This window comes from Seriola lalandi, unplaced genomic scaffold (assembly GCF_002814215.2).
Source record: "Seriola lalandi dorsalis isolate HSWRI2012SDOR001 ecotype SW California unplaced genomic scaffold, Sedor1 jcf7180002053619, whole genome shotgun sequence".
Lineage (NCBI taxonomy): Eukaryota > Metazoa > Chordata > Actinopteri > Carangiformes > Carangidae > Seriola > Seriola lalandi.
In genome coordinates, this window is record NW_019524172.1 from 310,167 (window position 1) to 333,168 (window position 23,002).

General features: G+C 38.7%; 1 protein-coding gene across 2 annotated transcripts in view; it reads left to right on the forward strand.

Moving 5' to 3' along the window:
• psmd1 (proteasome 26S subunit, non-ATPase 1) overlaps window positions 1-20,625 on the forward strand; it is a 42,982-nt gene extending 22,357 nt beyond the window's left edge. The window contains exons 17-25 of one of the 2 annotated variants that reach the window (XM_023401367.2): window positions 1,301-1,415; window positions 4,615-4,731; window positions 5,976-6,078; window positions 10,537-10,706; window positions 14,032-14,124; window positions 14,479-14,565; window positions 16,046-16,219; window positions 18,219-18,384; window positions 20,421-20,625. In XM_023401367.2, coding sequence (XP_023257135.1) covers window positions 1,301-1,415; window positions 4,615-4,731; window positions 5,976-6,078; window positions 10,537-10,706; window positions 14,032-14,124; window positions 14,479-14,565; window positions 16,046-16,219; window positions 18,219-18,365 — 1,006 coding nt within the window. In that variant the 3' untranslated portion in view covers window positions 18,366-18,384; window positions 20,421-20,625. Of the gene's footprint in view, window positions 1-1,300; window positions 1,416-4,614; window positions 4,732-5,975; window positions 6,079-10,536; window positions 10,707-14,031; window positions 14,125-14,478; window positions 14,566-16,045; window positions 16,220-18,218; window positions 18,386-20,420 lie in introns of those variants that run through there. The other variant, XM_087172698.1, reaches the window with a different exon arrangement.
• Window positions 20,626-23,002: the final 2,377 nt, after the last annotated feature.

The following is a 23,002-nucleotide window of genomic DNA, read 5'->3' on the forward strand; positions in this document are numbered from 1 at the left end:
AAATTCAAAGGCACTGAGTAATCTCACCAATCAACTCGTCTGTCAGGCCCAGTCAGTGTTATCAGCACAAGCTTTCTCAAGCGAATTGTCAGATAAGGTTGGTGGTAAAAAACAGTTTACGTCATCCACATACTTGTTTTTTTCCTTTGCTTTCAAATGAAATATCTCTATAGGACTAACAGAAAAACCCACAACATGGCTAAAAGTTTCTAGCAATTATAAAATGCAACACATTGTCGTAGGGTTATCCTAAAATGATTGATGTATTCATCCTTTTCTAAAATCAGGACACCACCTAATGGGTGCTTGGCCTTTTCCCCTGGTGACTCAAAGCTGATACAACGGGACTTAACTTCAGTGTTGCTGATTGAAGAGTCTCTCATTATGACTGGAGAGCAAAAACAGGGCAGATTACATTTGAGTGTTTGTGTTTGCACTGTGCTCAAGAATATCATTTAGCACCATGAAGTTCACTTTAAGTATCCACATATATACATGGTATAAAATATGCATGCAATTATATCTCGAGCCAAAGATTTGGCTGAAATAGTTTGGCTGTGTGATTTTGGTTCTCTTTATTTGACAACAGCAGCACCACTGGGAGAAAAGGCATAAAGACTTTTTCAGAGACAAAAATCAAAGCTGCATATTTCATAACCAACTCTTTCACTGTCCTTTTCCTCTTTCTCTCTTTTCTCTACACTTTGTATAGTTCTTTCCCAGAAACATTACATTTTCTATCTCTGTCTCATACAGTTCCTTTTGGACATATATTACCTGTAGACTTTCTGAATACAGCAAAAATACCAGTGAGCCTATAGATCTGAGGGTGAATGCAGCTGTGGAATTAAAATGTATGTGTTTATTGTATTTAGTTATTGGCACTTCTATATGTTATGTGTTTTAATATGTTGTACAAATTAGCACCATATTGATACAAATCCCAGGCATTTCAAAGCCTGCCCAAGCAACCCACATCCTCATCATTGTGGGCACAATCGGCTTAATTTATAAAAGCATCCTCCACGTGTTGTACCACATTCAAACATATGTTGTGATTAATTAAAAATAACATTTATCCTCCAAACATTTATCCTCCAAATTGCAGTAATATTTTGTTAGAAAAGATTTATTAACTGTTATTATCTTAATCCAAGGTATCGGTGCTGTTTGTATCTTCTTTTTTTCCCCTTTTCATGTTTTATATAGTGATCACAGGGCAAGATGAAGCCCATGCTCTTGTCCTCTCTCCTCAAATCCTGAAGCCTCAATTTTTCTATGTTTCTCTGTCTCTCTTCAGGACCCCAGAGCAGTGTCCCAGTGTGGTGTCTCTGCTGTCAGAGAGCTACAACCCTCATGTTCGCTGTGGTGCTGCCATGGCTCTGGGCATCTGCTGCGCTGGGACAGGCAACAAGGTGAGTGCCTCCTCCTTAACCCCCCACCCCCCTTTACTTAACTTGGTTACCTTACCTTACCTTTATCTCTCATGGTATTCAGCTGCCTTTATTCCAACTCAATGTTAAAGTGTCAGGAACTTCTGAGTTTTGCCAGCAGCTTCACATTGATATCACACAAAGAAAGATTAAATAAAATAAAAAAATAATAAATAAAATAAAAGCCTATTTCTAATAAAGCGGTGGTTCTCTAGTTAGTTGAGGTTCAAAAGGCCTGGCCACTATTTGAGAATTTATGATGTCTGTGATCTTCCAGCTCCCATTAAAGACACAATACACAAGAGTGAGCTGTACGGAAAAAAATGTTGCATCACATTGCCACACAAATAGCCTTAAGCCTGTTTTGCTAGTAATCTCTTCCAAGTTATAAATAATGAGTTCTTATTTAATAACATGTCTGCACAAGAGCATACTCCTGTTGGAATCAGTGTAAGGCTGTGTACCAGAAATGCTTAGATAGCTTTTTTTTTTTCATCCACATAAGCAGTATTGGCCCTACTGTCCTCATTTATTGTGTGCTTTCTTTGTCTTTTGGCTTAATATGTGCATCACTGATGCAAAGATCACCTATTCTGCACAAACTCCTCTGTGAGGGGACTCACTTTATTTAGCCCCTGCAGAATTGGCTGAGAAAAGATTGTTACTTTTCCCTTGTCAGATGTAGTGATGCATTCAGAACAAATAATTCTGTACAAAAACTAGAAACCATGAACTGGGTGTGAGAGTGTGGCTAAAATATAGGTTGTAATTATCCCCAGTTGATCCTACAAGACTATTGCTGTCTCAATTTGCATACTTCCATACTCACACTCGCACCCTCCACGGTCGCCATTTTGGCTATGTGGTGGAATGGGAGGGACAAGCTGTATTTTGACACTTGTGAAAACAGCGACTGTGGAAGGAGAACACATCGACATTGTGCTAAATTGTGGCAGTGTTTGATTTGGGACAGCACTACCCTTTTGAAATTCACGCACTACTAGAGGGTCGGCACAGAGGAACTTATAAATTGTGGAAAGTTCTTGTAACATTTGCTGATAAAATGGCCTAAATTGGCTCACAGTCGTCAGGCTGTATCTTGTCATCATGTTTGGGTTCATTGGAGTCTGAAAAGGAGAGTGAAGAAGACAGAAGTGTTGTGTGCTGCCAGTTGCTGAGTTGTTTAACTATGTGGGTTGATGAGTCTCAGGTGGCTTAGCCCAAGTAGAGTCATGGCTCATTGCACCCTGAGCCTTGGAGCACTAGAGTGAGTGTTTTGGACCAGATCAGACAGAGGCGTTCTACAGAGCTGATCAGCTCCAAAGCTCCAATGCTTGGTTTTTCCGGAATAAGACCATAAGCACATTAGGTCCTTGGTGAGAGTAATGATGTTGTGGCAGGAGAAGTGGGTCACCTATTTAGATGGAGCATATTCCTTTGCCATCATTTGTATACCTTGGGCTTTGGATATTTTTACTAGACAAGTTGTATACGTAAAAAAAAAAAAAAAAAAACTGCACAGGAAAGCCATTTTGGCCTTTCACCGAACAGTTCGGCTTGTTCGCTGAATTAGATGGAAACATTTTTCACCATTGTAAATTTTATGTTAAACACCAAACAGACTCGCAGGAACCGTTTCAGTACACTGTCATGTGATACGGTTTTATAAATATGTATTGAAATGGAAATTATGTGGTGGTAAAGCATGTTCTGCACGGTTCTATTTATTTACACAAGCCTCTAGCCAGTTTTTAGCAGTACTGAATTGCAACCTATGAAAAGACTCAACTCTCATTGAGGCAAAAGTCTGTAGAAAACGGTCGACAACTGTACATGGATTAAGAGGATCTTAAGCAACCACATTTTGTGTCGACCTGCTCTGCTGATTGGGCCTGACAGTAAATACCCTCAATTAAACCCCCTGACAACCTATCAGGAACAGGATGTGGTGGACTGGTGTTGGCTTTACACTCTGACTTATCATCCCTGTACGAGGCTTTCTCAGCCAGCTGAGTCGAGAGCATTGATGAAACATGGTTTATTTTACCTCCACTGTCATCATCCTAGTTTGTTTCTCTTTCCTCTGTGGAGCTGACACCCCCCTCTGAGTCTAGTGGTATGAGTTACAGCCATTACTGCTCAGCAAGAACAGAGGAAAGAGCAGAATTACAAGGGAAAAGAGTAGGTGGTCCTCACTCACTTCTTCATTCACAGCGATCATGGGAGGAAATTGAAGAAGGCAGGGCTTTTCGTAACTGTTGTTACTGTTGTCCCAGGCAACCAGATATGGATGACACTAATTCCATTAATTTGCATGGTCTGGTTGCCTCTGTTGATAATCCCTTTCCTGTATTTAACCAAACAGAAGCGCCCCTGTTGCACTGATCTGCTCTGTTGGGAGTGGCTACCACTACTACAAGACTACGGATGATTTAACATAGCTCATTATTCTGTTGTTGTAAAGTTATACTAATTAGTATTATAATTACTTATTTCTTCCTCAGCGTGTTGATGAGTGACAAAAACAAATGAACCATTCATCTCTGAAATATCACTCCCAGATTACAACATAAAAATATGGAGCCATTTTGCCTTAAACTTTTAGCAACCAAATGCTGGTTTTCAGTCAGGCAACCAGTTCTAAAACTTACGGTTGGGCTGTTCAGGCATTAATATATCATTCTTAACACAGCCCTACGTCCCATTTCCTACACTGTGTCAATGGTAGTCAGAGGATGATCATCATTCACTTATTTATCTCCCAAAGGTTTTTTCCAGCTGATGACCCATTCATATAAAATGCTTTCTTTTTATATTTAGATTATCTGTGCCTGTTCGCCCTCAAGCAGGTTTTTAGATGACATAGTTTCTAGTGTGGCACATTAGGTCTGCAATTACTCTAGATCTTTGTCTGAAGTAAATTCTAGAGTAAAGGAAATTTAAAGAGTTATATGCACTTGGCCAGTGAAATTGCCTCGTCTATTTTGTAATTAGAAAACTTTAGCCAATTGCACAGCTCTCCTTTTTGCTCTCCATTGCTGGTCCTAATTTTCAGCGAAGATGTCAAATGAATACTGCAAAGTCATGACAGATCAGTTTCTTTATCCACTCCACCTTCAAGAAGCTGGGCCTTTTATTAAAACTTTGATCTTTTTTTAATGTTATGCCTTTCAATCCACAGGAGGCCATCAATCTGCTGGAGCCCATGACCAATGACCCAGTAAATTATGTGAGACAGGGTGCCCTTATTGCCTCTGCCCTCATCATGATCCAACAGACTGAAGTCACCTGTCCAAAGGTATGTGTGTATTTTGTTGGTGAAGACTTGTCTGACATGCTTCTCAGTTATCATAGTGATAACAGAGTTGGTCAAAGATTTAATGTAGTGTATAAATATAAAACACTAGAGGATTTCCTTTTTGAATAAGACCCAGTTTATGAAAAAGGTATGGAGTACAAACAATACTACCCTGTTTTATGTCTTGGTGACGTGTTGGTTATCTGCAAAATAAACAAGCCTGCCTCAGTGTCTCTGAGAGTGATGCTCAGTACCACTGAGACCTGAGTAAAGAGTGAGGGTAAAGAAAGGTTTGACTAAAAGCAGAAAGCATCAGAATTGTGAAGACAGAAGGATAGACGTCTGTGTCATGGAGGACCGGCCAGTGACTAGTCCAGGCATAAATTTATGCACTGACCGTTGAAGTGCCTCATACTTTATCATAGAGGTTTAAGATATGCCATGAACATCTTCAAAGACTCCTGATCTGCAAAGCAACATTCCTTAAAGCTCAAGGCGGTATGCAGGCTTGTGCAAGAGACACTTTTTTGTTCAAACTGTGGAACATCAAGAGGTATTACATCCATGACTGTTTATTTCAAAGTGCCAGTCTTTGTAATTTCCAGCTCTGTTTAGCAGTTGTAGACAACAGTCTTAGATCTCTAGTTTGATTGGTCTATTTGACAGACAATGAACCAGCACAGTGTTTACTAAGTGTCACTCAGACTATTGAGTTTTGTTGTCATGGGTACTACACCATCGTCATTGGTGTTGCAATGGTGTCATGGCTGTGTTGTGAATGTTCTGCTGTTAGTGTGCAAATTACTTTTCACATTTAAACATATAACTTCCCCTTGGCACAGACTGACTTGACATTTAAAAAACCAAACCATATACTATTTCTGTAGTTTTTAAGAGCATGTGGGAATTCTTAAACATTAATTGCATTAAAAAAATTCACTCTAAAAAGCTAGGTTTACTTGGTAGAGCTGTGTTGCATAGGATTCCCCAGAGTCGAGGTTTAAAGTCAGTGTTTTTTGTTTAGACTGAAATGTTGCTAGTAAGCAACTATATTATTTTTTATTGATGTATTTCGAGAAATTCAAGTCCCTATTATGTACTCCAATTCTTGAATTCAAAGAAAGCAAACTATTGTTGATTCAGAGTAGCATAACACAAATAAAATGTTGCGGTCAGCCACTAGTGTCACACCAGTAGCTGTGGGCTTTTCATCAACATGTTCTCCATCCCTGCATTTTTTTTAGGTGAACCAGTTCAGGCAGCTTTATGCGAAGGTGATCAACGACAAGCATGATGATGTTATGGCCAAGTTCGGCGCCATCTTGGCCCAGGGAATCCTTGATGCAGGTTAGTAGCCGAACAGTAACAACAAGACACATTTACCTGTTTATACAGACTGGTAGTTAGAAATATGGTCTGATAACTGGAAAGACACTAGTTGGATCTCCTCAGAAGGCATGGGTTTATCATTTTATGTCCCTGACAAAGAGATCAGAATGGTATGTGGTTCTGCTTCCTGTCCCTGTGCTTTCACTCATCATGGGTATCCCAAAAGTCCCACATTCTTAATTACACAGTAAATCAAGTGAACTGCCCTAACTGTAATGTGGGTTTTCTGGTTTTGTGTGTGTGTGTGTGTGTGCGTGCGTGTGTGCGTGCGTGCGTGCGTGCGTGCGTGCAAGCTCCTTATGATCAAGCAAATACAGCGTAACCTTCTTTGGCTGCCCACCCGTGCACTGTGTCTCTGGAACAGATCATGCTAAGGTGCATTAGTGCCTGGCGGTCCTACCTCAGCTCTCAGCCCATATGGCCTGTTGGTCTCCCCCTGGTGATTACTGTTTGTCTGATAGTCTCTGTGTTTGTGTGTCTGTGCGGGTGTTTGTGGACACAAGCACGCGTTTGTGTGTGTGTGTGGGGTCCCAGAGAGCTGCACATCATCACATGGAGCGCTGCACACTCACATACACAGAGAGCACACCCATATTCCCATGTGTACACAAACCTTCAATGCGGGCAGGAGCAGAAACCCATTTTCTAGCACCAACATAAGACCCTGTGTGCTAAGCCAGAAAGAAACCAGCTCTATTTACACACTTCTGTCTAAATACACTATCAGGTGTTGCAACCTTGTGGTAGTTCTAGGACCTGATAGGCTTCTCAAATAACAATCTCAAGTATTTGCACGACAACTTGAAGTGGTAAGTGCAGTGTATTTGTTTTTGCAATGTTGTGACTCATCACTGTTTTTCAGCACTCATGAAATTGCCTCTTGAATAACTCCGCCCCTCCTGCAGCACTATTTGATGATGATTTGGTTCTGAGCAGATTAGCCGTCTTCATGACAGACAGGACATCAATCATATATCACATCAGGCACATTAACTGCAATAAACTCAGGCCAACATGCCAAGATAACTCTGTCTGAGACCATCCAGACAAGCCTTTACCACCTGTGTCATTTTTCAGACTGTAGGTGCACTCCCAGCTCTCCCTCCTGCTCTCAAAGCCAAACTTCAGTTCAGTGTGTAGCTTACAGCTTAATAATTACATTTGAGCAGGAAACTAGACACTCTGGTTTTCAATGTCAGACATGCTCAAGCTCATGCAGTGTGAATGTTTTAGTATTCTGGTTCTTGTAAGGAGTTAGGAGCATTTGAGGTGCAAAGGTAATTGTATTTAATTTGATGGGCGGAAGCCATTAGAGAGCAGTTTCATGATCTCTGGTGCTCATTACCAAGGAAATGTCAGGCACTGCTCATTCTCTCACACTCTCTGTATCCATCTCTCTCTCGTCCATCCCCCATTTATAGATTTTCCCTCACTGATTGATACAGTCCATTAATTAGCTTTAATTAGAGTTTTTTTCTCTCATGCATTTAGTAAAACATGTCCCATTGTTTCATCTTTTGAAACTAAAACAACAAGTAGGCCAGTTGCTGATGTTGTCCCATTCTGCTTTGAGGAATCACTGCTATCACTGTGCCTCCCTCACCAACTCCTTGGAATGAAAATTGCTCCACCAAAATAAGAGTTGGCAAAAACAGTGGGTGGGGGGAACCTGCAAGTCAAGTGCTCTCAACCTCTTCTCAAGTTTTTAAGAGACTCTTAAGTGCCAAGTTGTAGTCCAGCGAGCAGACCTCATGACTCATTTTGGCCAACATTCAGTTTGTCTGGCTGGAATGGTTTCAACACTGCCTCAGATGTTGAGATAAGGCCCCATTATTAAATCATCTCGGTGACCTCAGAAAAGAGTGGGTGCAAAGCAACACAATGGCAGATGATGAAACTGGTATTGTTTAGGCTGATTTCATTTTTAGTCGGAACGACTACTCCCTAGTCACCTAAGCCCTTTTTAAAGGAACGTTTCCTTTTATCCCCCAGAAATGACAGATTGACCATAGATGCTATCCTCTCTTCCTCCTCCTCCCTCTGTCTTCCCTTTTGCGGTTCCTCCCTTCTGTTTGTCCCAGAAAGACCAAGGGAGGTGTGTTACTCTTTTGTACTGCTTCAAGGGGCCCTTGACCCCTGTTTATCACCGTCTTTTTAGTCTGCTCCACTGTCAGACGTAAATTGACCCAAGTACTTATTTGGTAGAGCACACACTTCCACCATGAGTGGCCACGGTAAGGAGTTAACTATTGTACAGAAACCCCAAGAAATTTGTTTTTTTAGTTCTTTGGTAAATTTATTAATCAAATCCTAATCTAACATCTGTATCTGGAAACACTGTTGCAGTAATCCCAAAGGATGCCTTTTATTTCTCTGGAATGATAAGACATAATGATAAGAGAATTTGCAAACTACATGTGAAACAAACCATCAGGTACACCTTAAACTAATTTAGTTAATTTAGTTTACTCGCATTGATATCAATGGAGTGTGCATAACACTTGAAACACTTCTAAATATACCATAATTTAATACCACAAACTGCAGTCTTAAGAATGACCACACAGTTGAAAGAATGCCTCTTTTAAAAGTTTCAACAAAACTGAACATTATAACCTTCATGGTAGCATTTATTGCAGGACTATTTTTTGACTGCATTCATCTCAGTGAGGTGTACCTAATAAATGTAAATAAATACCTAATAAAGTATGCTTAGGTCTTAGTTCTATGCTTAGTTCCAACCACAAGACTTCCTCTCTGACCTTGGTCCAAAGTCTAAATAAACATGACTGAAAATCGGATTTACCTTTTTTGGGGGAAAAAGACTTTTTGTTAAATATCAAGCTGAAAGGGAGTTCTATATTGTCTGTAACTCCTTCACCGCAGCTGTGAAAGGCATCTGTTATTTTTGGGACAGCTGACACACCTCTTGTGATCTAGATAAATTATGAATCTCCTGTGTAGCTCCAATCTAGTGATAACGAATAGATCCTATTTTTTAAATTTAAATGCAGGATGTTGTAGACAATGCATTCCTGGGTTTGATTGGCTTGCCAGCGTGTGTCTGTAATTTAACTCCTGTCTTGGGATCAATATATCAGACAAGTTGAAGCCAAAAGACAACCTTAACAGGGTGGTGACCATCCTGGTCTACACTGTGATTAAGCTCCAAATTCCTCATCGCACAATTCTTGTGCCAAGTTGCAAACAGTTCATGTAAGTAATGATTGTCACATCAAAGAAAAAGCTGTTTTAACCATTAAATTTTTTTAGATGCTGGTTTCCACAGGGACTCATTGTGTAAACCCTAGCAATGATTTCACCCACAGTTCACATGTGACCAAACTAAAAAGTAAAAATTGAGTACATTTTGCCCCTATGATGAAACTGTCGACATCTGAGCAGTATGTTTTAACTTTTGTATATCAGGGATACGTACAGCTTGCTTGAGGTTTGCTGAGTATGCATGCTCTTTTTCAACCCTGACCTCATTCACATTTTGTACAAAACCCTGCAATTTGTCAAAATTCTCTCGTTAGTTGTTGGTACATAATGCAGCAGCAAGTCTGTTGTGCCAAAAAGGTAACAACACTGCATAGCTTCTGTAAACTGGGTGCTCGCAAATTTTAGAATTAAAGATTTAACTGATCACCACTAAGGCTCATACATATCTTGCAATCTGTTTAATCCATTTTGATCACTATCTTAGTTTGGCACCAGCATTGTGGATCATTTTGTGGCTTAAGTTCAATTAAATTTAATTAAATTTTAATTGTATAGCACCAAATCATAACATACATTATCACAAGGCCTTACAATATAATAGAGAGAAAGCCAACGGTTCCCACAATGAGCAAGCATTTGCTGGCAGCAGAGAGGAAAAACTCCCTTTTAACAGGATAAAACTTCTGACAGAACCAGACTCAGGGTGGGTGGCCGTCCGCCTCGACTGGTTGACAAAGATTAAATTGTTAATCTTCTGTTGCAGTTATTGGAATTGTAGAGAACATGTGGTTGTTTACCAAGTCAGTGGAAAGATGGTAGCAGACAGGTGGTGCGCATTGAAACAAGGACAAAGCTTCTTAAAATGTTTCAGCAAAAAAGTGCAAATATCACAACACAAGTGTATGACACAACTTGTGCAGATAAAGTGAAGTGAAAATTAGCTTCATGTTCACTGAAGCTGTGGCTCAGAACTACATAGTTGTTTCATCTTAGTTTAAAGAAAGAAATTGTACAAGCAACTCTAGTAATGGATAGCCATTTTATTTATGGACTGACGGATAAGAATGTCTTCCTGGGATGTATGAAGTAGGAACGTATGAATGTAGGGCCGTTGTAGAGTTTCATGTGGCAATTGACCAACATCATATAGCTGTCAAACCCTCTCTAACCTTCATGCTTTCTGTTGTCCAGGTGGACGTAACGTGACCATCTCTCTGCAGTCCAGGACAGGTCACACTCACATGCCATCAGTGGTCGGTCTGCTGGTCTTCACCCAGTTCTGGTTCTGGTTCCCGCTCTCCCACTTCCTGTCATTGGCCTTTACACCAACTGCTATAATCGGCCTCAACAAGGACCTCAAGGTACTGAAACGTCTAGATTTGTTGTGATAGATTTGTCAGAAGGAATGTCTATATGTGTGTGTAAAAGCAACCATAAAACCTCACCTTTGTTTTCTAACACAAAAGATCATTTTCATTCTCAGAGCTTCAAAATATCAAGCTAAAAGTCACACAGAATGTCTGTAGAAACTACAGTAAACATGTTATGTAAGGAAAGTTTATGACAAGCTCTCAACAGAGGCAAGCCTCTACATTGTGCTTTATTTTCAGTAATGGCACAGGGTGGAGCAGATTATCCTGCATGTACTGTAGATTTGTCACATAGCAGCAGTTGATACATAATAATATGCATTTGTACCGTGTAAACTGCATAACTACAGTTGACCTGAGGGGTAAAAATATGGCTGCTAAATTTGTCTACTGAATTTGTATTTGGCACCTGCCTTTGTTGCGGAAAATATTTAGCTTCTTGTCTTGATAACAACGGTCACCAGCAGCCTATCCATAATGAGGCCGTCCTGACTGTGGGCCTGTTCTGGCCCCCCGCCACTCGCACACTCATGCCAAGGGATCAGTGTGACATATTAGGGTCTTAAACTGGCATAAGCTGGGCATTATCTCTTCATTACTACCCGAATCAGCAGCACCCATCATCACAGACACATGCACACCTTTGTGTATTGTGCATCCCTAATTTAACAAGGCACTGAAGAATATACTTGGTGTAAAGCCCAACATAAATACACCAGAGATAGTGTGCAGAAGGAAAGTAGGGGGTGGGGTTGCAACAGGTTTTAACAGACCTTGTGCTGCATGCTGCCAAGGCTCGTCAGCACCTGTTTAACTACACAGGACGAGCCTTTACAGACTTTAACTGTCCCTACCTGACAAAGAACATCTTTGCCATTTACCAATTGTTCTTTTTTGGCAAAAAACATGTACCTTAGCCTCCAGACTCTTGCTATACAAGCAAAATCCCTTTGCTGCTATTCAGCCTCCGTAATGCAGTGAAACAGCTGAGTTATGAGGGAATATAAAATAAGATGTCCCCCTGGTCACACATGGTGCTGCACTGCTTCTCTGTTAGACCTCAGAGACAGTTTAAATCACTTAGTTTCAGTGAACTGTTATAATTTGAAGGCTCACACTAAACAGAAGGCATCTGGTATTGCTGTGGCTGGAGATCTTCTTTCATGTTTGTCTAGGTAAAGTTGACAAAGCCCTTTTTCATTTGTACATAAGGTTTCAGCTATTAGAAGAAAAGCATTGTAACTCTTTTGCCTAGCTGGTTAAACAGTTAAAATGTAAATTTAATTTAAAAAACCCAACTAAACGAAGCCAAGGTATCTCCTTCTCCAACCTTTCCTTTAACACTTAATTCACCATTAAATTAAATTTATTTTAATTAATTCAATTTCTCCCAAACTACAGGAGCAAGAAGTGCCAAGTCTTGTCTAGACAAGACACATTCCGTTCCATGACAAGACAAAATAATTATCACTGTCTCACTGTTTCATTCCTGTCTTGATCGTCACAGCAGACTTATGTAGGCAGGTAAATCTCTTGCGTAAAGAGGAAAAAAAAGCAAAAACCTTTTGGACAGATGGTACTAGAGAACAGAAAACATTAGCTCAGCCAATACTGAATGGATATGAAATAAGCATACAGTTTTACTGGTCCTTTGTAATGTAACAAAAATAGACTGTGTGACCAGAATAAGCTAAAATAAGTTCAAATCAGTGTTGAAATATGACATTTGAAACAACCTTAAGATGCCAAATTTTAGAGCAGGTTTTGATGTGACATTTTCTGCTACAAAATACAAAAATGAAAGAGAACTACTGTCTATTATTGTGCTTTTTTCAATTCACATTTAACTTTAGTATTACGTTCGACTCTAGAGCTGAGGTCCTACCCCCTTTCCCAGCTTGCCTGTGTCCCACTACTGTCTATAACTCAGTGGGTTTTCTCTTTGAGAATTTCTCTCATCAGACTTTTTGTAAAGCTGAAATATGATTCTGCACATATCCTCATCTCCAGTAAATGTGTGTTTCTTATTGTGCTGCATCATCATTTAAACTATGGGAAAGAACACGGAACAAGGAAGTTAATAAAGCTAGCTAGGAGAGGAGGCCATACTTCAGCTCTGTGTTTATTTCAGTGAGTGTTTAGTAAAGTTGTGTTAAGGTTACAAAAAAAGACAAACAAGTCTTTCTGGTTGAGTTTGAGATTCTTGACATTGGAAACGGTACTTGACAAAACAGTCTCACCTCAAGGACCATTTAGCCTCTAAATGGACGCTAAGGTTTATTTACATGATTGTTTCCAGACAGCACTGATCATTAGATCTGTCTTAGTCTGTCTTAGCTTAAGATTCCCCATGGAGATTTTGACCTCCAGTATCACTACGGAGCAGTTTTTCTACAGTCCCTGCCTTATTAGCAAGTAATCGGGGATGGAAATGATTTAAGATTCTTTAAAATATTTTGCAAATGTTTCATTAGGAGGGAAATACATTCATCATGTTATACCTCAAGGATGCAAATGGTGTGTTTTGATGAGTAACACTGAAGTAAACATATCTTTTTTATTGTTTGTTTGTCGTTTACAAGAAAACTCCCCAAGGCTAACCCTTCAAAATTAGCATGAAAAACGTACTTACAATAATGATGTTAAAATTACAGCTGAAAGGATTAGTCTATTAATCGGTCAACTTAATCAATAGAACAATAATCAGCAACTATTTCTAAATCAGTTAATCATTTTTCAATCAAAAATGACAAGCATTTACTAATTTCAGCTTCTCAGTTGTGAAGACTTGTTGCTTTTCTCTGTCATCTGTGCTAGCACGCTGAACATTTTTAAAGAGGTCACCTTTGTGATGGACAATTTTCACTTAATAAAATAAATAATCAGCAGATTCACCGATCATGAAAATGGTCCTTAGTTTCAGCTGAACATGTTGATGTTTAGCAGGAATCATTTTTTATCACATTCACCATGCTAGTTTAAACATTTCCCTTCAAACAACACGTCAATCTCATGTGGCTACGAGACTAAAAATCAGGGGATTACCTTGTCTTCAGAATTTATTCTCTAGTGAACAAACTGTATATGTCTGAGTAAGTTTTCATAGCAATCCATCGAATAGCTTCAGAGAGATTTTACTTTTGACAAAAGTGTTAGACCAACCAACACTTCCAACCCCAAAGCTGCACCGGGGATGGAAGTGTGGCTAAAAATCGCCACAGAAGTTATATCAGTTCACTCCCTGAAAGGATGTTAGAGGTCCATCCCCCCTAAAGTGCATAGGACAGTGTGACCATCTTTTTGTCTTCCTGTTCAGATGCCCAAGGTGCAGTACCGCTCCAACTGTAAGCCCTCCACCTTCGCCTACCCACCAGCCCTGGAGGTTCCCAAGGAGAAAGAGAAGGAGAAGGTGAGAACTGAGGCGCCACAACAGATCAGCTTGTTTTGCTTTCCTTTTACTGAAATTATTAGTTGAGGAAAGTTGATCTTGCTTCATATTGATTTGTGAATAATTTCAAACCCTTCCTGTTAGACTCATCATTTTCTTGCCCATTATGTTTATTATTTTAGCATCTCTGGCCTATTTTTCTCAGCTTCATTTCACAATCGTAGATGCTCTTGAAGAAAGTAATGAAAGACCAAGCAGCGTTTATTTTGTGGTTGACTAGTTTTGTACATTTTAAGCCATGTTTGTAGAAGCTCTGAGTGTCTATGGTATTGTCTTACATTGTGGAAATGTCTCCACACTCTCTCTGCATGGCAGGTATCCACTGCTGTTCTCTCCATCACAGCCAAAGCCAAGAAGAAGGAGAAGGAAAAGAAAGAAAAGGAGGAGGAGAAGATGGAAGTGGTGAGTGAAAATGCCCAACACTCAAAAACCCTCTTCTCTCTCAGTACTAATGATCCTATTTTATTTCTTTATTTGTTTTCTCTCATTCCATTTTATGACATTTTCATAACTCCAGCACATACTGTCAAAACTTCCACAAACTGTATATGTTTGATAAGAGTCCTGATCTGAACACAGTCCATTGTTAGTAATATAAAAAGTCATTAATTTTATTTTGTTTGTTTGTGTCCTAAAGGTGGTGTTTTTTATTTAAGCGTTGCATTATTATTATTATTTTCTCACCACATACCTTGTCTTGAGTGCAAAAAATCACTCAATACCTTCTGGTTCAGATAAAATAATAATAAATAATAAAATTATCTGAATACCTAATGGGGTATCGTAGGTAAATGACATGCACTTTTTACAGTCTTTTTTTGCTCTTCGACACCATACAGTCTGTCTTAATCTTTTCACTCCCCTACGCCCAGTGTTAAGACAGACTCTGTCAGTCCAGAGCCAGTGTTACTTTCATTGGGATCTTCTCTGGGCGTTAGCAGCCTGTTTGATCTACTCTGCCACGCTACATCTCAGCTCTGGTGCTGAGAGACAATCCTGGAAATGTCCAGCGTGCTCACATCTCAGGCTTTTGATTTTATTTGGCTTAACTCATTGAGCGTTAGCCTCTCCTTCAGCTGCCATTTCAAACTTTGGTCAAACGGTTCAGAATTCACTGGTTGTTATTTTTCTGGATGGTTTTGTAAAGCTGACTGTCATTTCTACATTTCTCTCTTATTTCTACACTCGCTTTATCAACACTAAAATATATTCAATACAATGGTCGAGATGGAAATGGAAAGAGAAAGAAAAATGTAGGATACCGATCGTATGTGGTTTACACAGTATTAAAATGAATATTGTACATTCATTTTGAATAAAAAAAAAAAAATGTATGTACACAATCACAATTGTCTCACAACATCTGCAGGAGATGATGTAGTTTGGTCTTGAAATACAAAACTTTTTTTTTTTTTTTTTTTTTTTTATCACTACCTCCCGTGGCATTTCATCTCTTTCATTGTATGAGTTTCCAGTGTTGACCTGATAGCCCAACAAATCACCGGCCATCAAGGGCACCAGGGCGCAGGAAAACACTGAATCACAACATGAACCAGAATTTATTGCTCATAATTCCTGCAAATAATGTCAAATTTATACTAGAAAAATAGATTCTCATTGTGGTGTAAGTATGGTGGATTTAGACTCGTCATTATAGTGCATCATCAGCAATTTCTCTCAAGAAATATCTCAATGAAATTGATTTGGGTATTTTATACACAAATATATACAAATTATAAAATACTTTAAAAGAGAGAAATGTAAAAATAAAAGGTATATATAAACCACAGAAACAGGCAATACAGCTGCAGAGTCAACAGGGACAAGAACAGTACAAGTAAGCACTGTAGCCCTGATGCAGAATGCTGATTTTCTGCCACAGGAGGTCCTGGAGGGTGAGAAGGAGAAGGAGAAGAAGGATGAAGAGAAGGAAAAAGAGAAGAAGAAAGAAGCAGAACCAAACTTCCAGCTCCTGGAAAATCCGGCCAGAGTGATGCCAGCTCAGCTCAAAGTCCTCAACATGCCAGAGACCTGCCGATACCAGCCCTTCAAACCGGTAACAGCACTCTTTGTTTGCCAATGTGTTTGTGTTCCCAGCTAAAGATGATTTAAGTGGCCTTAGAAAAAGTCTCTCACCAAGAGTGCTTCAAATGAGACAGTAATGGTTTGTTCAAATAAAAAGTTAATGAAATAACGCGTCACCACCAAGAGCTTGTCGATTTGACTAAAATGGCTATCTTAGAACATTTAAACACTTTATCAGAATAACTTTTAGTTGAACAAAGAAGTTATTTCTAATTTAATTTTGGCCCCAAGGGCCACAGAAAGGACGATTTCATACCTGTAGTTTGGTTCACGTGATCTAGACTAAAGACTTTTGGAGTTGCTCTTTAAAGAACTTGTATGTGTAAATTAACCTGCTCATAAAGAATAAGTACTAAAAGACATCAACCAGCAGATAGATTTAATTGTCATTTAGCTTTTGAATTTTGAAAGAACTTGGCATTTTTTTGTCTTATTAATATCTAGGTCCACTAACTTGGTTTTATAATATACCTTATATTATAAAACCAACTTCTAATATGTCAACAGTAAATGGAAATTTGACAATGCCAAACTTTCTGCATCAAAGAGAAAATGCTTCTCAAAAGAATCGGCATGTAACAGAGACATACAGCAATCATCTATGGAGAAATCATCTAAGAAATAGATTAAAGTACTATACCATGGCTTTCCCAAATAAGGTGTTAAATGTACTTATTCTACTTTTTACTACTTCTCTACCACCTTTTTTTTAATTATTATTCATAGCACCATTATATCTGAGAATTCTAGGGGAGGCACCTGAATTGAAACATTTAGACACAATAACAACCAGAATGTACTTAACATGAGTTTAATGATATTTAACAATGTAAAATTATCTCTGAGAGGAGTTATCCCTTTTAAAATGAATCATTCAGATCAGGATCCAGCCTGTTGGTTGGTTTTGGCCTCTGCCAAGTATCTAGAAGTCTAGAAACTCCCCTGTCCTCAGGCCTATAAACCAGACCACTGCGGTCCTGCTGTAAATGTTAACAGTTTTCCGTATTAAATAGCAGAACGACGTGCAGTCACCCAATGAGCACTCACCCCAGTCCTGTAAAAAGGAAGTACTGTTTGATTTTGTGTCCAGCTTTGCTCAGAGTATTACATTGTGCGACTTATTGTATCAAGTGCCAAAATGGTATCTTTGCTTGACTAAAGTTTTGTAATGCCGCACTCCTTTTAAGGCTTTGTTTTTACACTCAAAGACGGATTTAGGAAGTGAAGAGGTTTTACAGACTTATCTTGAAATCTGGTCAATGTCAGGAGGTTTATTGAAAGCCTATTATGTGAATCAACTTCAATTAATATAAAGTTTCCTGTCTTTGATTCTTCATTGGAGCTGAAAGACTTCACAAATTGTTATTTTTATACTCCACTTTAGAGTTTCATTCAGAACAAACTGCCCTCAAAACCACTCAGTACACATATTTATGACCTTTACTTTTGAATGAAGTAATCCTCCCAAATCCTTTTTTTGTCAGTATTTTTCATTTGTCCACATTTGTTTACCTGCTTTATGGTTGTACTATTATATTAAGTTGAAATATTGTATATACTGTGGATTATGCATCATTACATTTCTTGTTACAGTAGTTTATAGCTCATTTTGGTTCTGTGCCCCGTTGAAGATTAGTCTGGCCCAGGGTTTTAAACAATGTTAATACTTTAAGAGGAAATTCTTACGGCTGCGACAAATTTCTCCACTTTACCTTTTTTACGGCTGCATCACCTGCTTTCTGCTTAGTCATTGTAGTTTAGCCAGACTGTAGCACAGCAAACTGTAAAAGGCTGAGTTAAATTTCTTTCCAGCTATTACATAACCATGAGATAACTTACCAACAGTGAAAAGTGAGATGTAAACAATTACTTCTGACTTTGAGCGAGGATACTTTAAACATAAATATCAAAATTATATATCAGCCTATCTTGTCCTTTTGCTCGATGCTGATTGGTACTTTTGTCACCAGCTCCATACAGGTGGGATCATCATCATGAAAGACACCAGTGAGGAGGAGGAGGAGCTGGTGGAGCCTGTCTCGGCTCACGGCCCCAAAATCGAAGAGGAAGAGCAGGAGCCAGAGCCCCCTGAGCCTTTCGAGTACATCGACGAGTAGAAATGTTCTCACAGTGAAGGTATGTTCACAGAAATCATTCCCAAGCCTTGTTATTCATTCATAACTTAAGCAACAAGAAGTGTCGGCTGATGTTCACCACACTGGTTTTGTTTTCCACATTTGTCTGTCCCACCTGTTGCATCACTGTGTTTGGATAATCTTAGAAAAAGATCCAAAATGTCTTACATTTTTAGTTTGAAATCGTTTGATCTTAACTGAAGGTCTTTAAAGCTTTTTTAGCACAGTTACATATAACGTTTTGTTTTTAAAATTTGGTGGTTAAGAGACAGTTTTCCATCCCAGTCAAATGTCAGCTGATATAGGTTAACCAGTCATACATTAAAGCTGAGACTTGCAGACCCAGAGTTTTACAACAGCATGAGCTTCACAATAAGCAAATGAAACCAATCAGAGTGTGTATAGTGTGTCACTGATCTCCAAATACTGTTCTGGCTTGAAGACGCTCCCATATAGCTGTCAGACATTTTTCTTAGGAAGTAATTCTACGTGATAAGACATAATGCAAGTCTGTCCTGCTGGTTCCAAGCCTAACCCAGTTTCACCCTTCACTGACTAAGGAATGTAAACGCCTCTGCCATCTCAAAACACCAGCTCACAGGGCAAACCTTCTCACTGCACTCACCAATGAAGCTGGGTGCTTAATGATTCCTGGCTGCTTATCAAGTTTGTGTTGGATTGGCTGCAGCCTGCCTCCTGTGAAGGAACTTGCTATGGTGTGTGATGAGACCGATGAGGTGTCAATGACCAAAAAAGGGCCTCTGAGCACACTATGTCATCTCTTTATGAAGTTCGAGTGCTGTGTGACAGATTAAACACTGCAGATATCAGTTTTAGGCTGACTTTATGGGTTAGGCAGCACAGCGGGTGGTTAGAGTGACCGAGTCATTGTTTGAAGGACACAGGTTTGATGCCCAGAATCCAAACATATCCAGTCACAGTGCCCTTGCACAAATGTTTTCTGGTTCTTAAGCCCCTACACAGTGGTGGTGTTTTCAGCTCTTATATTTTTCAACAATCACATCAACTCTGCAGATTCAACAAATATTATTTTCTTCATTAATATAAGTTTGTCATTTGGTAAACAATAAATTATTTATAGTATACAACATGCCAAAGAAATTGCTGCATTATAATTCACTAACTCAATAAATACGCTTTAATAAATATTATAATTCATAAATGTTATTATATTAAGCTATAAATGTTTTTATTTCTATTTTTAACACAAAGAGCACTGTCTTTTACTGCATTATCTTTGATTGATGATCAGTATTGGTATCTTTTTAGGAGAATTTTTATATATTAAATAATTGAATATTTAAAATTTTTACCTGGAATTGGGAGCCTTTTTTTTTGAGTAATAGTAGTAACAGTAGTCTGCGGTCTTCCTGATAAGCTGCATACAGCCCCAACAACCTCCACTGAAAAGCTAGAGCAATTTGTATGTTGCTTAAAAGCCAAGTCCAGGACAAAAAAAATTGTATAAATCACTCAGTTCTCCGTGTAAAGTTTAAATGCTGTGAGCACATGGTAATAACTGAAGGTAACTCAGATAAGCATTTGAACATTATGATCAACTCAGAGATTTTTCCATCTGAAATTTGGTGGTTAGACTGTTAAGAGGACACGGTTAGTGCTGTTTTAGTTTGTTAATGAAATGGAATTTTGAAAAGTGAGTGGGATATGTCCCATCCATCCCAAGTGGAAATTTTTATTATAACTGGAAAACTTTTCTGAAAGCTTCCTGACTTAATGCCCATTAATGGTCCAAGTGTCTGAAGACCAAACAAACATGAAATCCTCATGTTAGCCAAGGCAACAGGTCCCACTTTTGTCATCTATTCAGTAAATTTTGTTCCAACAAAAATGTCAAATGGCTTAAATTCACAATAAGGGATGGAACAGTTTCTTTTTTGACATGGTCATCATTAATAATCAAATGTTTGCTTTAAATTTTAATATTTTTTTCTGGGTTTTTTATTATTCAAATAGAGTAAATCACCTCTAATCAGCATGTTTTCTTTTCCTCCTCAGGCATAAGAAGAAGTGAGATCTCAGCATGTTGGTCCAGCGTCTCCCCTCTGTGCATCCATCTATCCACCCCACCCCACCCCACACTTTACTTTCTCTTTTACACGTTTCTTTCCTGTTCTGGCTCCTCATTTGCCAGACGAGGAATGTTTTACATTCTCAAATTGTAAAATTTTCTGTCCGTAAAATAAAAATGATATATATTGGAGAGACTGGAGAGTATGTGTTTATTTGAGTAGATATTTCAACAGGCATGCGGTGAGGGAATCTCTCTAATCCCATACATTTAGACTGGTTTACATTTTCTGCACTCAGCAGCAGCTGCTGCAGTCCACCCAGCAGTCTCTCTCTGTACAGTGAGCTTAGTCTACTGTATATATACTAAACAACCCTGGGAAGTGGTGGTGGTGGTGAGGGGGGGTGCCTCCAGGAGAATAACTCTCTGGGAAGCTTGACAGTCAAAAGTCAAGAAAACAATTGTTTTTACAAGTTTTTAAAATTGCTCAGACGTGCTACTAAAATGTACGAAATGCATTCCAGTGAGACATAAAGAAAAACTTCAAGACACTTTCTCTGTTTGAACATTAATTTTGTCTTTTGTTTACTTGTACTTCAGATTAATTCAGTGAGTTCTTCTATGTGAGCCCTTCTGTCTGAAACCTTTGAAAAGATTTTAATTTGAAATCAAATTAAGGAGTATAGTATTTAAAACCAGCTCAGTTTTAAATATAAAGACTTAACTGTGTAAGCAATTGCCTAATTTAGCAATTAGCAATTACTCAATATAGCAATTGAGTAATTTTTATCATAAAAGAAAAAAGAACACATTGGCATTGGAAGACTTAATAAAAAAACAGGTGTTAAAAAAAAAAACTTTCAATAAAAAAAAAAAAATGAATTGTTACATTAAATTTTTTAATTGATTAATTTATTATTGGTAGTTATATTATCTTAGAAAAAAAATTGTCACTGAAAAACACAAAATCAAAAGAAAATAAGATAATAAGATTGTTGTATTTTTCACTGCAGCTTTTTCTTTGGTGGCAATTAAATTTTTTTCAATTACTAAACTGAAATTATTAAGTGTTTTCAGTGCCAAAGTTTCTTTTCAGTTGAGGTGGTGTTTTCAGTGCTCTATAATGATAATGTCTTATTAAACTGGCTCATTGTCAAATTAATTTTTTTCTCTTTCCTTTCATAGAATTATTTTCTGAACCTAATGCTTAACTACTTTGTTTCTTTGCAACTGAATCTTAACAGAGGGCTAAGCTGAGGTGTTAGTTTGGGTTTATAGATCGAAAAATTCACCATCAGTAAAAACTTCAATCCAAACATCTTCCTTGTAAATAGACTCAAGTCTGCAGGAGAAATTACTTTATTTTCTTGTGGTTTTTGGTCTTTAACCCGAGATCAAGTTTATCCTCTTCAAGTGACCAGTTTCCTCAACCTAAGTATGATTATATTTGGTAAATGAAGCTTCATGTGGAAAAGTGGTTTGGGAGGTGGTCAGCAAATGATAACACAGGCAGTTGCTTTCTGCATGAAATGTGTTGGAATGCCTCTCGTTTGCTTCTTAATGCGTAAGACTGGTGGAAAAACATCTCTGCTGTGAAGTAAGTGGTCGTCAAAGATGATTTGCTGCTAGTTGATTCCCATCAGAAAACCAGCATATGTACATTTTGGCCAGACATTTAGTCTAATCAACTCCTCCCTTCACATTCCCAGATATTTGGTCATGAAGGGCAGTTTAACAACTCCACAGTCTTTCCGAATCTTTCCTCATCTTGGTCGTCTAGGAATGAAATTGTCTCAGGTCTCTGACTTTGAACCTAACAAGCAAATCCATCATCATTATCACTCAGCATGTGATGCAAGGAAGTAGAAGAAGAAGCATCTGCTGTTTGACTGATGCAGAGCTGGACCCCCAGCGAGCAGGTCCGCATCTGATTCCACACATCCTAAATATAGAGACTTCTGAGTCCACATGGATGAATTTTGTATTACAGGATCACATTCCTGAAGATGCTGTAACACCATGTAGTCCCCATAGGAGGGAATGTTTAGTCATACTGAAAGCCCTCCCTCCTTTTCCACACTCTTTTCCAGCTAAAATGAGATGAGGTCTGCTGCAGCCTTCATTTCCCGTATGTCCCTGTGAAACCCGGGTGGGATCTAGATTTATCTGTCTGGGTGTGGAAAATCTCCCTCTCCACATAGCCATGTCCCATACTGAAGACTTGTACACTACACACATTTTTCTATGATGGAGTGGACATCGTCTTCATTCCTCTGTTTCTCCGCCTGGCAAACTAACAGGTGAGAGGAGCCATTCATCCACCAAAGAACCTTGCAAAGCTTTCCATCATTTTCACGTTTCTTACAGGAAAGCGGTTTTGCAGCTCTGTATCCTCCATTAGCGCCATTCTTCTACATCTAAGATGCCAGTATTCTTTTAGATGAATGTCTTGGTAGAGGTCCCGGATGTGTTGGTGCTCTATGCAAACTCTTATTCAGACCCCTCAGCAGTTTTTATGCCTCCACGACAGTGACCGAAGGCATTAAGTTTACTGCCTCATTTCCACACG